Source organism: Triticum aestivum, chromosome 6A, assembly GCF_018294505.1.
Source record: "Triticum aestivum cultivar Chinese Spring chromosome 6A, IWGSC CS RefSeq v2.1, whole genome shotgun sequence".
NCBI classification, from domain to species: domain Eukaryota; kingdom Viridiplantae; phylum Streptophyta; class Magnoliopsida; order Poales; family Poaceae; genus Triticum; species Triticum aestivum.
In genome coordinates, this window is record NC_057809.1 from 62196396 (window position 1) to 62211591 (window position 15196).

The 15196-nt window shown below is 42.0% G+C and overlaps 1 protein-coding gene and 1 long non-coding RNA gene across 2 annotated transcripts; both read left to right on the plus strand.

Moving 5' to 3' along the window:
• Window positions 1-6623: 6623 nt before the first annotated feature.
• On the plus strand, window positions 6624-10444 carry LOC123132026 (pentatricopeptide repeat-containing protein At4g01990, mitochondrial). The gene is made up of 2 exons (XM_044551773.1): window positions 6624-6958; window positions 8950-10444. Exons 1-2 carry the CDS (start codon window positions 6659-6661, stop codon window positions 10096-10098), a joined length of 1449 nt encoding a protein of 482 aa, XP_044407708.1. The 5' UTR covers window positions 6624-6658; the 3' UTR covers window positions 10099-10444.
• A 3651-nt stretch (window positions 10445-14095) lies between these two features.
• Window positions 14096-14958, plus strand: LOC123130288 (uncharacterized). The gene is made up of 3 exons (XR_006463791.1): window positions 14096-14360; window positions 14657-14731; window positions 14810-14958. It is a non-coding gene; the product is annotated as an uncharacterized lncRNA (long non-coding RNA).
• Window positions 14959-15196: the final 238 nt, after the last annotated feature.

A 15196-nucleotide genomic window follows, 5' to 3' on the forward strand; every position in this document is an offset into this window, starting at 1 on the left:
TGTCAACTTATTCAAATCAAGTCTACGATATAAAAAGAGAGGCATAACACTAATACCGGCTCCAAGATCACATAAAGCAGTTTTAACATAGTTTCTTTTAATGGAGCATGGCATAGTTGGTACTCCTGGATCTCCAAGTTTCTTTGGTATTCCACCCTTAAAAGTGTAATTAGCAAGCATGATGGAAATTTCAGCTTTCGATATCTTTTTTTATTAGTAACAATATCTTTCATGTACTTAGCATAAGGATTCATTTTAAGCATATCAGTCAAACGCATACACAAAAAGATAGGTCTAATCATTTCAGCAAAGCGCTCAAAATCCTCATCATCCTTTTTCTTGGATGGTTTAGGAGGAAAAGGCATGGGTTTCTGAACCCATGATTCTCTTTCTTTACCGTGCTTCCTAGCAACAAAGTGTCTCTTATCATAACGTTGATTCTTTGATTGTGGGCTATCAATATCAACAACAGGTTCAATCTCTACATCATTGTTATTGCTAGGTTGAGCATCAACATGAACATCATCATTAACATTATCACTAGGTTCATGTTCATTACCAGATTGTGTTTCAACATCAGAAATAGAAATATCATTGGGATTCTCAGGTGTGTCAACAACAGGTTCACTAGGAGCATGCAAAGTCCTATCATTTTTCTTTTTCTTATTCCTAAAAGAACTAGGTGCATCAACATTAAGAATCTTGCTCAATTCTCTTAGGATGGCCCTCAGGATACAAAGGTTCCTGAGTCATTTTACCCCCTCTAGTCATAACTCTAACATCATTATTATTTTCCTTATTATTTAATTCATTGAGCAAATCATTCTGAGCTTTAAATACTTGTTCTATTTGAGTGGTAACCATAGAGGCATGTTTACTACTAAGTTTAAGTTCATCTTTAACTCTAGACATATAATCACTCAAGTGTTCAAGCATATCAGCATTGCGTTTCAATTGTCTGCCAACATAAGCATTGAAGTTTTCTTATTTAACAATAAAATTATCAAACTCATCTAAGCATTGGCTAGCATAATTATAACGAGGAATATCACCTTCATCAAATCTATAGAGAGAATTTACCTTTACTACCTGTGTCGGGTTATCAAGACCATGAATTTCTTCAATAGGTGGTAAATTCTTAACATCTTCAGCTTTAATACCTTTTTCTTTCATAGATTTCTTTTCCTCTTGCATATCTTCAGGACTGAGAAATAAAATACCACTTTTCTTCGGAGTTGGCTTAGGAGTTGGTTCAGGAAGTGTCTAATCATTTTCATTACTCAACATATTATTCAATAGCAATTCAGCTTGATCAACAGTTCTTTTCCTAAAAACACAACCAACACAACTATCCAGATAGTCTCTGAAAGTATCGGTTAGTCCATTATAAAAGATATCAAGTATTTCATTTTTCTTGAGAGGATGATCAGACAAAGCATTAAGTAATTGGAGAAGCCTCCCCCAAGCTTGTGGGAGACTCTCTTCTTCAATTTGCAAAAAAAAAAATATTTCCATTAAGGTAGCTTGTTTCTTATGAGCGGGGAAGCATTTAGCAGAGAAGTAATAAATCATATCCTGGGGACTATGCACACAACCAGGATCAAGAAAATTAAACCATGTTTTAGCATCACCCTTTAATGAGAACGGAAACAACTTAAGGATAAAGTAATAGCGAGTTTTCTCATCATGAGTGAATAGGGTGGCTATATCATTTAATTTAGTAAAATGTGCCACAACAGTTTCACATTCATAACCATAAAAAGGATCAGATTCAACCAAAGTAATTAACTCGGGATCGACAAAGAAATCATAATCCTTATTGGAAATAAAGATAGGTGAAGTAGCAAAAGCAGGGTCATATTTCATTCTAGCATTCAAAATTTTTAAAGCTTAGCTAATAATTTCTTAAGATCATATTGCTTGCAATTACTTTATCCTTAAGAAATTATTAGCTAAGCTAAGAAGTCTCTAGCAGTTTCTTCATCCATAACATAACCCTCAGGCACAACAGGCAATTCATATCTAGGGGGAGAATCTTCATCGTCACTTTCATCAATATTATCAGTTTCAATAATTTCATTCTCTCTAACCCTAGCAAGTTGTTTATCAAGAAATTCACCTAGTGGCACAGTATGATCAAGCATAGAAATAGTTTCATCATAAGTATCATGCAAAGCAGAAGTGGCATCATCAATAAAATGTGACATATCAGAATGAATAGCAGGAATAGGTGTCGCAAGTTTACTCAAAACAGAAGGTGAATCAAGTGCAAAGCTAGATGGCAGTTCCTTACCTCCCCTCGTGGTTGAGGGAAAAATCTTGGTTCTTTTATCTTTCAAGTTCTTCATAGTGATCAGTAGATATAAATCCTAAGTGACTCAAAGAATAGAGCTATGCTCCCTGGCAACAGCGCCAGAAAATAGTCTTGATAACCCATAAGTATAGGGGATCACAACAGTTTTCGAGGGTAGAGTATTCAACCCAAATTTATTGATTCGACACAAGGGGAGCCAAAGAATATTCTCAAGTATTAGCAACTGAGTTGCCAATTCAACCACACCTGGAAACTTAATATCCGCAGCAAAGTATTTAGTAGCAAAGTAATATGATAGTAGTGGAAATGGTGGCAAAAGTAACGGTAGCAGTTTTGGTTTTATAGTAATTATAACAGTAGCAACAGAAAAGTAAATAAGCAAAGAACAATATGTGAAAAGCTCGTAGGCAATGGACCAGTGATGGATAATTATGTCGGATGTGATTCCTCATGCAATAGTTATAACATAGGGTGACACAGAACTAGCTCTAGTTCATCAATGTAATGTAGGCATGTATTTCGAATATAGTCATACGTGGTTATGGAAAAGAACTTGCATGACATCTTTTGTCCTACCCTCCCATGGCAGCGGGGTCCTATTGAAAACTAAGGGATATTAAGGCCTCCTTTTAATAGAGTACCGGACCAAAGCATTAACACTTAGTGAATACATGAACTCCTCAAACTACGGTCATCACCGGTAAGTATCCCGATTATTGTCACTTCGGGGTTAACAGATCATAACACATAATAGATGACTATAGACTTGCAAGATAGGATCAAGAACTCACATATATTCATGAAAACATAATAGGTTCAGATCTGAAATCATGGCACTCGGGCCCTAGTGACAAGCATTAATCCTAGAAAAGTCATGGCAACATCAATCTCAGAACATAATGGATACTAGGGATCAAACCCTAACAAAACTAACTCGATTACATGATAAATCTCATTCAACCCATCACCGTCCAGCAACCCTACGATGGAATTACTCACGCACGGCGGTGAGCATCATGAAATTGGTGATGAAGGAAGGTTGATAATGACGATGGCGACGGATTCCCCTCTCCGGAGCCTCGAACGGACTCCAAATTAGCCCTCCAGAGAGAGATTAGGGCTTGGCGACGGCTCGGTATCGTAAAACGCGATGAATCCTTCTCCCTTATTTTTTTCTCCCTGAACATGAATATATGGAGTTGGAGTTGAGGTCGGTGGAGCATCAGGGGGCCCACGAGGCAGGGGGGCGTACCCAGGGGGGTAGGCGCGCCCCCACCCTCATGGACAGGGCGTGGGCCCCCTGGCCTTAATTCTTTTGACAGTAATTTTTATATATTCCAAAAATATTCTTCTTTGATTTTCAGGTCATTCCAAGAACTTTTATTTCTGCACAAAAATAACACCATGACAATTCTGCAGAAATCAGCGTCAGTCCGGATTAGTTCCATTCAAATCATGCAAGTTAGAGTCCAAAATAAAGGCAAAAGTGTTTGGAAAAGTAGATACGTTGGAGACGTATCAATAGTGTGCACAGTCTCTTACGTGCATGATAGGAAAATCACTCTCGACTATACATAAGATGCATTCTCTAGTGGTTACATAACTCACGCAGATCAGGACAATGAGTCGAATGGTACAACAATAGAAAGCATGTGAGTGTATTATTCTCTTGTGGTCTTTTGTTCGCCTCATATATATTACATAGTGTGTCCTTTCTTGTTCCTTCATTCGGGCTTGAGAGGCATCAAAAATTCAGAGTGTGCATATAAACTATATAAAACTTGTAGTACACCTCCCGAGAGTATCTTTGTTAGCACTTTGCTTTGTGTTTACTCTATCTAGAGTAAACAGATTGAAAAAAATAGATAGCTAACTATTAGCAGAACCAAAAAGAAGAGTATTTAGCATGATGTTCGGATTTCCTTTGCTGTTGGTTGAATTAACCACATGAATTGCACTACTTAACTACAAATACTCAATTGCTTGATGCACCTCTAGATCGAGCATGTACTTCTTTCTTGGACTCGATCTCCGGTGTGAGCGGTTGATGAAAATTTAGGCAACAATGCCAGGTAATTGGATGATCATGTGGCGGCGCTAAAGATGATTTATTCAATGTATCTTCAAGCAGTTGCTTGTATTAATTTCTCAGTTAAATCTGCTCGTGCAACTTAAAGTACTTGGCTGATGCTATTCTCTAATTTCTTTAGCTCGATGTTGTTGTTCGTAGCTTGGTTTAGTCGATCTTCTGTCAACAGCTCGAGCATGTACTTATTTCTTATACCCGATATCCACTGTTAGCGAACAATGCAAAGGACGAGAGGTTGATCCTTCCTTTTTTGAAAAAGTAAACAAAACAAATATTGAGAGAATAGTGCGAACATTTGATTCGTTGGTTAAAGCTTATGACTTCTAGATTTTGGTTTGACGGCTCCGATGGGAACGGCGACTAATGATACAACACATTTGTTGCTTTTGGAGTTCTGTCTTGTTTTATCATTAGCATGCTGGGTTGGTTTATCCAAGGCTAGCTCTGGGCCATGGCGATGAGTGTGATGGCCTAGGGCCCAACTCGAGCAGGGCCCACACCCAAGAGATGCAAGACTGGCCCATTAAGAAGGAAGCAAGTCACCATGAACAACAATCCTTAATCCTCCGCCTTCGCTCGCTCCTAGCAACACACCCTTATTTGTCTCTTGGTCTCCATCTTCTTCTTGCGAAATTGACTGCCTCGGGTTCCTAAGAGGCCAGGACCCCAACTCCCAAAGCTATTTAGTGATTTTTTTCCGAGTTGTATCACTAGTAGTATCACACTCCGATGGATTTCCTTGGTTCCATGCATCCTATAAACTGCGGGCAGAGGCAAGCTAGCGACACACCCTGGTCCCCTGGCAATAACACGAGAGTAGCAACTGATAGTGTGGCCTTCCATAGTCTGAGTCATTGTCAAGATCTGAGGGTAGGTGATGGAGACGTGGAGTCGAGGCACTATTCATGTGAAGCACCCAAGCCATTTCCCATTCATGTAATTATTGGATTTCAATTATTTGATCCTTGTCTATTTATTTTTGTTATATGATGAGTGGATGTAATGATGTTTGACCTACTTGACTCCTCCCTTTTTGTAAGAATCACAAGTAGGTAAATTGTGTTGGTTGTGGCATTGCCTGAATTTGGATTATTGGATAGCTAGAGTGTGGAATTTCTTCTTATTTACCCCAAGATCATGGAGCGTGGGATTTCTTCTTATTTACTCCAAGATCAAGATTCGAGAATCCAGGTGTTCTCTTCTCTTTTTTCAACAATGTTGCCAAAAAAGTACGCAATTAACTACTCCCTCCGTTCCAAATTACTCGTCGCAGAAATGGATGTATCTAGAACTAAAATACATCTAGATACATCCATACCCATGACAAATAATTCAGAACGAAGGGAGTAGTTGTGAGAAAAGAAAAAAAGAGCTAACATCTAAATATCTCCAAATGGTGTTGCATCCTTAACTGAAAGAAAAAAATGATTCTATTATGAGGGCCATTATACGAAGTTCGCAGAAGGGCCTCTAATCATGGGAAAGTTGGCATCTCACACAAGGATTCCATTGAACCTGATGTTGTTTTTCCTGTTATTTATTGTGAACTGATTGAAGGGGTCCTCCTATTTAGTGCACAACATGTTGGGTGACGTGCAAACGCGCAATGTGCGGGCGCCTGGTGCCCCTTTTCCGTGTTTCCCTTTTTAACTTTGAAAATATTCAGGATCTCAAAAAATATAGATTCCAAAAAATTCAACTTTTTTCGAATTTCAAAAAGTTCATGAAATTGAAAATTGTCTTAGGATTTCAAAAAGGGAAAACTTTGTTTTTGTCACTCTAGCTTTTGCCAATTTTGCTTATGCCACTTTAAAATTTGACATATCACTTTTGCCACTCTTAGCTTTTGACAATGTATCACTTTTGCCATTCCGTGGCAAAAGCAAAATTTTCATAATGGCAATTGTGATACGTTGTCAAAAGCTAACAGTGGCAAAAGTGAAGTGAAAAATTATCGTTTTTGCCATGGAATGACATTTGTGATGTATTGGCAAAAGCTAAGAGTGGCAAAAGTGAGATGTCAAATGATAGAGTGGCATAAGCAAAATTGGCAAAAGCTAGAATGGCAAAAACAAAGTTTTTCCTTTCAAAAAATGTTGGGCCTGCTGTTGCCTTCTCCCGTTTCGGCCCGTGCGCCATGGCCTCGTCGCCGCAGCCCAAGGAGGGCCCATCTCATCTCATTGGAGAATCACGGCGGACCAGCTGAGCGGCCTGCCAGTCTCCACTAAAAAAAAGAAACTCAAGCAGCCAGTCCCATGCTGCGCAGGGCGGTCGCCGCGGAGGCGCGGCGGCGCATCTCCCTTGCCCCGGCGAGACTCGCGCACGAGCTCGCGCAGCCGCAGGCTGAGTCGGTAGTCCCCGAGCGGCGCGGCCTTGAGCCGTCGTGGGTCCCGCTCTACAAGAGGATCTCGAAGGTGTCCCACGGCAGGCCGCCGGGGATAGTGGCGGCGGAGATGGACGAATGGCTCCGCCAGAGGCTCCGGCTCTCGCAGGACCAGGTCCTCGCGTACGTCCGCGAACTAACCAAGTTCAAGAAGAACGAGGGCGCGCTCGAGGTGCCATCCCCCTCCCCCAAATCTCTTCCTTTTGCTGGTTCGATGCTACATTAGCGGTAGCGTATTTTCGATAGGCTCGTGCGGAAAGTAGCGGGCTTGAAGTTTTCTTCGGGATAAGCGAGGAAAGGGGACGGATTGATATACTAGGGTTTTCATTCAACCTCTATGTGTGTTTTCTTTGTGGATCATTTTAATTTAAGGTCACTACTGGAAATGAACGGCGCAAACTTGAAGTTCCTTTTCAACTGAACTACTGAAGCGTAGGACAGGGTCAACTGATTGTGTTGCCAACCGCCATAATGGTATTTTGGTGTCTGATGCTAAGTGAAAATAGGTGCTATATATTGCACATTGCTTTGGTCATAACATGATCGTAATTATGATACGCTGTTCTGTTTTTCTGTATCTTTATCGAAGATGGTGCGCAGTATCTTGACCCCTGTAATTTTTGGAATATATGAAGAGATGCTGCAGCTTCCTATTCTTTCTAAATATTACTCCCTCCGATCCAAAATAAGTGTTGTGCTTTTAGTGAGTATAGCCTATATGTTTTCACTTCTCACTATTTGATAGCCATAGGATATAGTCTATGAAGAATTGAAGACAATGACTGCATATAAGGCCTCTTTTGTTTCATAGGATAGGATTATCGTAGGAATAGGAAATTTGTAGGAAATGAGATGACATGTATCTCAAATCCTATGAGCAGGAATAGGAAATGAGATGTCATTTGGTTCACATCAAAGGAATTTTTCCATTGAGTCTAGGCTCATTTTTATTTTCCTATAAAATGTGAAGGATAGGAACCAATCCTATATAGGAATAGGAATCCATTCCTATGAACCAAAGAGCTCTTAAGGAAAAAAATCCTATGAGAATCCTATCCTCTAGAATTCCTATGAAATTCCTCCAAACCAAAGGAGGCATGTTTTGAGCCTCAGACTCGGTGTATTGAGGTGAATTTTACTAAAGCTTAATAATAAACATTTGAAAATTTTCTACTTAAATGATCGTAGTGAGTCAATGACTTAAGGTTCCATTGCTATTACGTTAATCTGCATTTGGTTGAGATATGAGGTCATGTATATTGATGCCTATCTATCTGCAGAGATTTAGCAATTGAGTTGAATTATGAAAACCCCATGTTTTGTTATGTTTACTTGTGGAAAACAACACTGGCATTTGTGATCTATTTGTTTCACAGCTCCATCCCCACCTAAATAGCAACATGAAGATGTGTTTGCCATGATCTATCATAGTAAATGTCATTATGATAAAGAGATAGTATGGGAGCATGCTTTTTCCTCCCCAAAATGATTCTTGTGCTAGTACTATTTGCAATCATTGACATACTCAATTATGATTTATAATCATGAACGAAGTTGCTGAAGGAAAAAATGATAAAAAATATGCATTTGCCATGAGCTAGTTCAGTTGGAACAACGAATGTTGTACTGTAGTTAACAGGGTTTATTGTTTCTAATAGACAATTGCAGGAAAGATTTTGATGGATAGTTTGTCTCAAACAAACATGTCTTTTCATGTTCTTTACAAATAACCACATATCAAACGTATACAGTCTGAGGTTTGAGCAATTAGGTCTACCACAAAAACTGCTGATGGTTAAAAATGGTCTTAAGCTGAGTTAATCTCCAATTTCTCGGAATTCATCTGTCATTGGTTGCTTGCCCATAACATACTCTACTTCTTAGTCGGGGATCTTGATTCTCGCACGTGAATAGGCAAAATCCTGGAGAACAAATGTTCTAGAGGGAAGAAAAGTAAGACTTCACACCAGAAAATGAAGGTTCATGTTCTAACAGTAGAAGGTTCAGATGGTGATAACATTCGTCTCTCCTAAGGATCTTTTTATATTCACTGTAATATTGTGGTACTAAGTGTTCATCTGCTGTTCTGGTGCAATCTCTTTCTGAGCAAAGTATCTTTTCATGTTCACTGTATAATTTTCGGCCATGTTGTTTTGTACCCAGTTGCTGGACTGGATGGAAGCTCATGGAGCAAAGTTGAGGCTTGGGCATCACGCACTGCGGCTTGACCTCATTTCAAAAGTGCGTGGGATACAGGCAGCTGAAAAATATTTCTGGAGCCTTCCAGATATATGCAACTCTGTGAAAACTTATTCCTGTTTGCTGAACTGCTATGGTAAACACGGGTTGGCATACAAAGGTCTGGAGCTCTACGAGAAGATGAAGGCCAAAAACATTGTTCCAGATAAACTGGTGTACAACAACTTGATGGTTTTGTACCAAAAGGCAGGCCAGCCAGAGAAAATTCTCTCCACATTTGAAGAAATGCGAGGAAGTGGTGTAAGTGCTAATAAGTTTACATACTTCACCTTGATAGAAAGCTATATCACAATGAATGACCTGGACGCTGCGGAGAAGGTCCTGGCAGAATTGCAGAAGGTGGCTCCAGTTCACTGGTCCTTGTACACTCGGATGGCAAACAATTACATTAAACTAAAGTTGTTTGGCAAGGCAGAAATTGCCCTAAAGAAAGCTGAGGAAGTTATGGACAAGGCTGACTTGCGCTCCTGGTATGCCCTCCTCTCCTTACATGCCCATTGTGGCAATTCAACCGAGGTGAAGAGGATCTGGAAGTCTTTGAAGTCCACATTCAAGAAATGCTTGAGCAGAAGCTATCTTGTGATGCTTCAAGCTCTGAGTATGATTGATGACTTTGAGTCTTTGCAGCAAATATTTCAGGAGTGGCAATCAAGTCATGAACATTATGACACAAGGATAGCAAATGTTATGATCAAGGCTTACCTTGATAAGGGTATGATTGATGAAGCTGAGGCTATCCGTCAGAGCACAATGGCTCAGGGTCATTGCGACGAGGGGATGGTTTACATATTTGCTGAGTTCTATCTGGATAAATCTGATGTTAACACGGCACTGGAGATCTTAAGAGATGCAAATAACATGGTGACGACACACAAATGGGTGCCATCGAAAGAGCTTGTGAGCAGATTTCTGAAGCACTATGAAGAGTCAAAGGATGTTGCTGGTGCGGAGTCTTTCCTTGAGTGCCTGAAGAAGTTTGAATGCCTTGATCCAGACGCCTATGAGGCCATGATGCAGACCTATGTAGTTGCAGGTAGAACCTGGGACGATTGAAATTGCTGAAAGTGCCTCTGGCATTTGAAATAGAGAGAGGAAATTTTTGGCTGTAGAATTAGAGGCTGCCGTAGACCTTTTCCTAGAGCTGTTCTATAACTTGTCGAAGATGTGATTATGTCGTGAAAGCCCGGGAGAAAGCATCTGGTGTACATGATGAAATTGATGATCTTTGTCACCCCTTGCTGTCACCGGATTTCCGTATCATATGTACATTGCAAGGTCTTTTGGCATTTTACATTTGATGCCCTGCTAGCTCCTCCTGACTATTGTGTAACATCTATCTATACTGCTAATTTGATGCAGTTATTTGCAAAATAAAAAATTCTCAACTGCTTCTAAGTTACTCATGCAGTCGTTTGCTCGACTTGATAGTACAATATTCCATATAAGTTCTAATTACACATGAGTTAAGACTAAGTGTTAACTACCTGATAGAACTTTCGTTGTGGTTATGTTGTTCGTCCATCCAATAGAATAAACCCTGGAGAACTGCTAGGCAGGACCAAGGCCCCCACGTCGCCTTTAAATCGCTATGAACGGTACTCGTGCCACCGCCTGTAAATTCCGTGCCCCGCCAAGGGCATTTTAGTCATTTTACGCTCAGCATATAATACGCAGCCCGCTCGTGGAGAAACCCTAGCCGCTGCCTCCGGCCGCACTTGAGCCCGCACTCGCGCCCGCACCCACCCACTCTGCTCTCTTCCCCGATCCCCTCCCACAAACCCTAGCCTCCTGGTGCCGCCACCCCTTCCTAGGCAACCCGCACTCTGCTTCGGCTCACCTTTGCCGCGCTCTACTCCGGCTCGTCCTCGCCGCGCTCTGCTCTGGCTTGTCGCCGCCGTGCTTTGCTCCGTCTTGCCACCGAATAGGCTGTGCTTTCGGTCCAAGGAGCTGATGGGTCGCCGGATCCGTCGGCCACCCCATGGACTTCGCCTGGAATGCGGGCTGGGAGGCGGCGCCGCCAGCCTGCAACGCCAACTCCGACCCCGACCAACCCGGCGCCACATGAGGTGGAGGCGGAGTCCATGATGCTGGTCTTCGGGCCGCGCGTCGCCGTCTCCGGGCTGAGGCGAGCCGACTGCCGCGCAGGTCGTGCTCTCCGCCGTGTCAAGTTACCGTCCTTCGTTGATCTTGCCGTGGATTAGACTGTTGCGGTCCGTGAGTTGACAAGTGGATTCATAAGGTCGGATTGATAAGAATCTGGATAGGAATCCTTGAGTTGGCTCGGATTGATAAGCACTAGGAATTGTGTAGCCCCCAAATCCTTGAGTTGGTTTAGAGTTAGCCTTGGCTGCTCCCCTGCTTGAAAATGGCCCTGATTTAGGTTTAGAGCTAACCTTCCTTAGGCTATTTCACACGCTATGACTGAAGTTTTTGTTCCCTGCTAAAAAGCCTTCATTTTTGTTACCTCCGATTCAGGTTCCCCTGATTCAGGTTCATTTTTGTGTACTGCTCCCTGCTAAGAAACCTTCATCTTACAATGCTTTTGTTATCTCTGTCTGAACATTTTCTTATTACCCTTTCAGTGCCTGCTCTCATGAAGATGAATGTGTCCTGTTCGTCAATGCCGGTGGGTATATCTGAGAAAACTGCAAAGGAAGCAGAAGACAATGTGCTCCCGAGAGAGATGGTAAGCAATGCCATCAATCTTGACAATTAATTTGCTAGAATTATCGCAAGACTTGTCAAAACTGAAAATTTTGACTGCATCGGGTAAGATTGACTGAAGAAAGCAACTAAAACTTCAGAGAATATATTGTTGTTTATATAAACTGAATACTGGTGTACTGTCAATATTCAGTAGCAGAAATTAAACTTCTGAGTATATTGTACTGTCAATATTCAGAAGTAGAAATTCATTGTACCACTAAAACTATGCTGGTTCCTCTTTGCTGTGCAATGTTAACATCAGATTATCCAATGTTCCATATTTCAGTACAATATTCAATACTCTTATGTCCCGCACAATGCACCGCACAAGGTCTCTGCTGAAGGAAATATGCCCTAGAGGCAATAATAAAGTTATTATTTATTTCCTTATATCATGATAAAAGTTTATTATTCATGGTAGAATTGTATTATCCGGAAACATAATACTTGTGTGAAAACATAGACAAACTAAACGTCACTAGTGTGCCTCTACTTGACTAGCTCGTTAATCGAAGATGGTTATGTTTCCTAACCATAGACATGTGTTGGCATTTGATTAATGGGATCACATCATTAAGAGAATGATGTGATTGACATGACCCATTCCATTAGCTTAGCACCCGATCGTTTAGTATGTTGCTATTGCTTTCTTCATGACTTATACATGTTCCTATGACTATGAGATTATGCAACTCCCGTTTGCCGAAGGAACACTTTGTGTGCTACCAAACATCACAACGTAACTGGGTGATTATAAAGGAGCTCTACAGGTGTCTCCAAAGGTACATGTTGGGTTGGCGTATTTCGAGATTAGGATTTGTCACTCCGATTGTCGGAGAGGTATCTTTGGGCCCTCTCGGTAATGCACATCACATAAGCCTTGCAAGCATTGCAACTAATGAGTTAGTTGCGAGATGATGTATTACGAAACGAGTAAAGAGACTTGCCGGTAACGAGATTGAACTAGGTATTGAGATACCGATGATCGAATCTCGGGCAAGTAACATACCGATGACAAAGGGAACAAAGTATGTTGTTATGCGGTCTGACCGATAAAGATCTTCGTAGAATATGTGGGAGTCAATATGAGCATCCAGGTTCCGCTATTGGTTATTGACCGGAGACATGTCTCGGTCATGTCTACATTGTTCTCGAACCCGTAGGGTCCGCACGCTTAACGTTACGATGACAGTTTCATTATGAGTTTATATATTTTGATGTACCGAAGTTTGTTCGGAGTCCCGGATATGATCACGGACATGACGAGGAGTCTCGAAATGGTCGAGACATAAAGATTGATATATTGGACGGCTATATTCGGACACCGGAAGTGTTCCGGGTGATTTCGAAGAAAACCGGAGTGCCGGAGGGTTACCGGAACCCCCCGGGAGAAGTAATGGGCCTTATGGGCCCTAGTGGAGAGAGAGAGGGGCGGCCAGGGTGGGCCGCGCGCTCCCTCCCCCTCTGGTTCGAATTGGACTAGGAGAGGGGGGCGGCGCCCCCCTTTCCTTCTCCCTCTCCCCCTTCCTTTCCCCCTCCTAGTAGGAGTAGGAAAGAAGGGAGTCCTACTCCTACTAGGAGGAGGACTCCTCCTCTTTGGCGCGCCCAAGGGCCGGCCGACCTCCCCCCTTGCTCCTTTATATACGGGGGCAGGGGGCACCTCTAGACACACAAGTTGATCCTCGTGATCGTTTTCTTAGCCGTGTGCGGTTCCCCCTTCCACCATACTCCTTGATAATATTGTAGCGGTGCCTAGGCGAAGCCCTGCGACGGTAGAACATCAAAATCGTCACCACGCCGTCGTGCTGACGGAACTCTTCCCCGACACTTTGCTGGATCGGAGTCCGGGGATCGTCATCGAGCTGAACGTGTGCTAAAACTCGGAGGTGCCGTAGTTTCGGTGCTTGATCGGTCGGGCTGTGAAGACGTACGACTACATCAACCGCGTTGTCATAATGCTTATGCTGTCGGTCTACGAGGGTACGTAGACAACACTCTCCCCTCTCGTTGCTATGCATCACCATGATCTTGCGTGTGCGTAGGAATTTTTTTGAAATTACTACGTTCCCCAACACCTGCTCCCTTCCCTGCTGCAGGTAGCACCCTCCCTTTTGTTCAGTTTCAGTATGCAAGCGAACATGTGCAGTTCATGTGCACTGATTCTCAAAACTGAAGCATTTACATGGCCATGTTGGTTTCTTCAGTGAGGAGACGAGAGAGGAGATTGCTGGATCTGGAAATGGAGGCCAGCACCACCTACAGGACAAGAGCGCCAGTCCTCTCCGACTCTTCAAGGTCTCTCATGCTCTGCTCTTGCTCTGGCTGAATTAGAAGGTTAGGTGTGACAAAAAAACTGAAACTTTATCTCCTAATATCCGTCCATTTTTGCAAAATCAAATTTGTGTCGGTTATGTGACCAATGACCATACACTTGTTTCAAATAATCATACGCTTATCAATTTCCACAGACAGGTTAATGGTGTATACCTGCTTCTGAGCTGCCATGCAAAGGCTCTGTTATCTCTTGAATTTATCCATTGCCAGCTTTATCCTGCAGTCATGGATAAAGTTTGCATTAGTCTTTGCCAGCGAGGTTCCCAAAACTACAGGTTCCAGTCCTTTTATTCCGCCTTGATCATAATGTTAATTTTTCTGCCATATGTTAAATGTTTTGTCATATGTAAGCCATCAGATAACTTGTGTATGTTCATCTAGCTGCAAAAGAAACTTATGACTTGTGTCGTCGGTAAAAAAAATAGTAGACCAGTTTACAGTTGAAAGGACCAGGCACTGCCATTTGCTTGCTGTGTTATACTCTCAATGAATCTTAATCATTTCTGATATGTTTCAGTTATTTAATTCAACAAATGACAAGACTAATCTGTCATTCACAATGTTTTTGCAGTTAGCATTAAAAGCTGGTGTGTTTTATGACAGAGTGACAAATATGACTATTTGGGGAAACCATTCAACAACTCAGGTGAAGATATGATTACAAACATGTCTACTCTGCTGGTAGTGCTTTGGAGTACTGATTTGATGATTTCCACTTGAGTAGGTTCCTAATTTCTTGAATGCCAAAATTAATGGGAGGCCAGTAAAAGAAGTCATCAAAGATACAAAGTGGCTAGAAGAGGATTTTCCTATAACTGTTCAAAAGGTACACAATTCCTGATTGATTGGGACAACTAAGAGAATATTGTGTACTGATTGATTGATTGATTTCTTGAATATTGTGTATTGGCTTGAGGTCATGCAGCTGCTCTCGTTGCTTACGCAGGTAGACGGAGAAGGTGGTGATGCCGCCGAGGCTGTTGCTCCCGGTGTCAGAGAGGGTGTCGCTGACCGATGCCGCCGGCTTGCCCGAGGTGGCCTGCACGTCTTCATGACCAGCCATCTCTCCAGGTGAATCCCTTCCCTTTAAGAAAATCTCTCTGGCTAATTT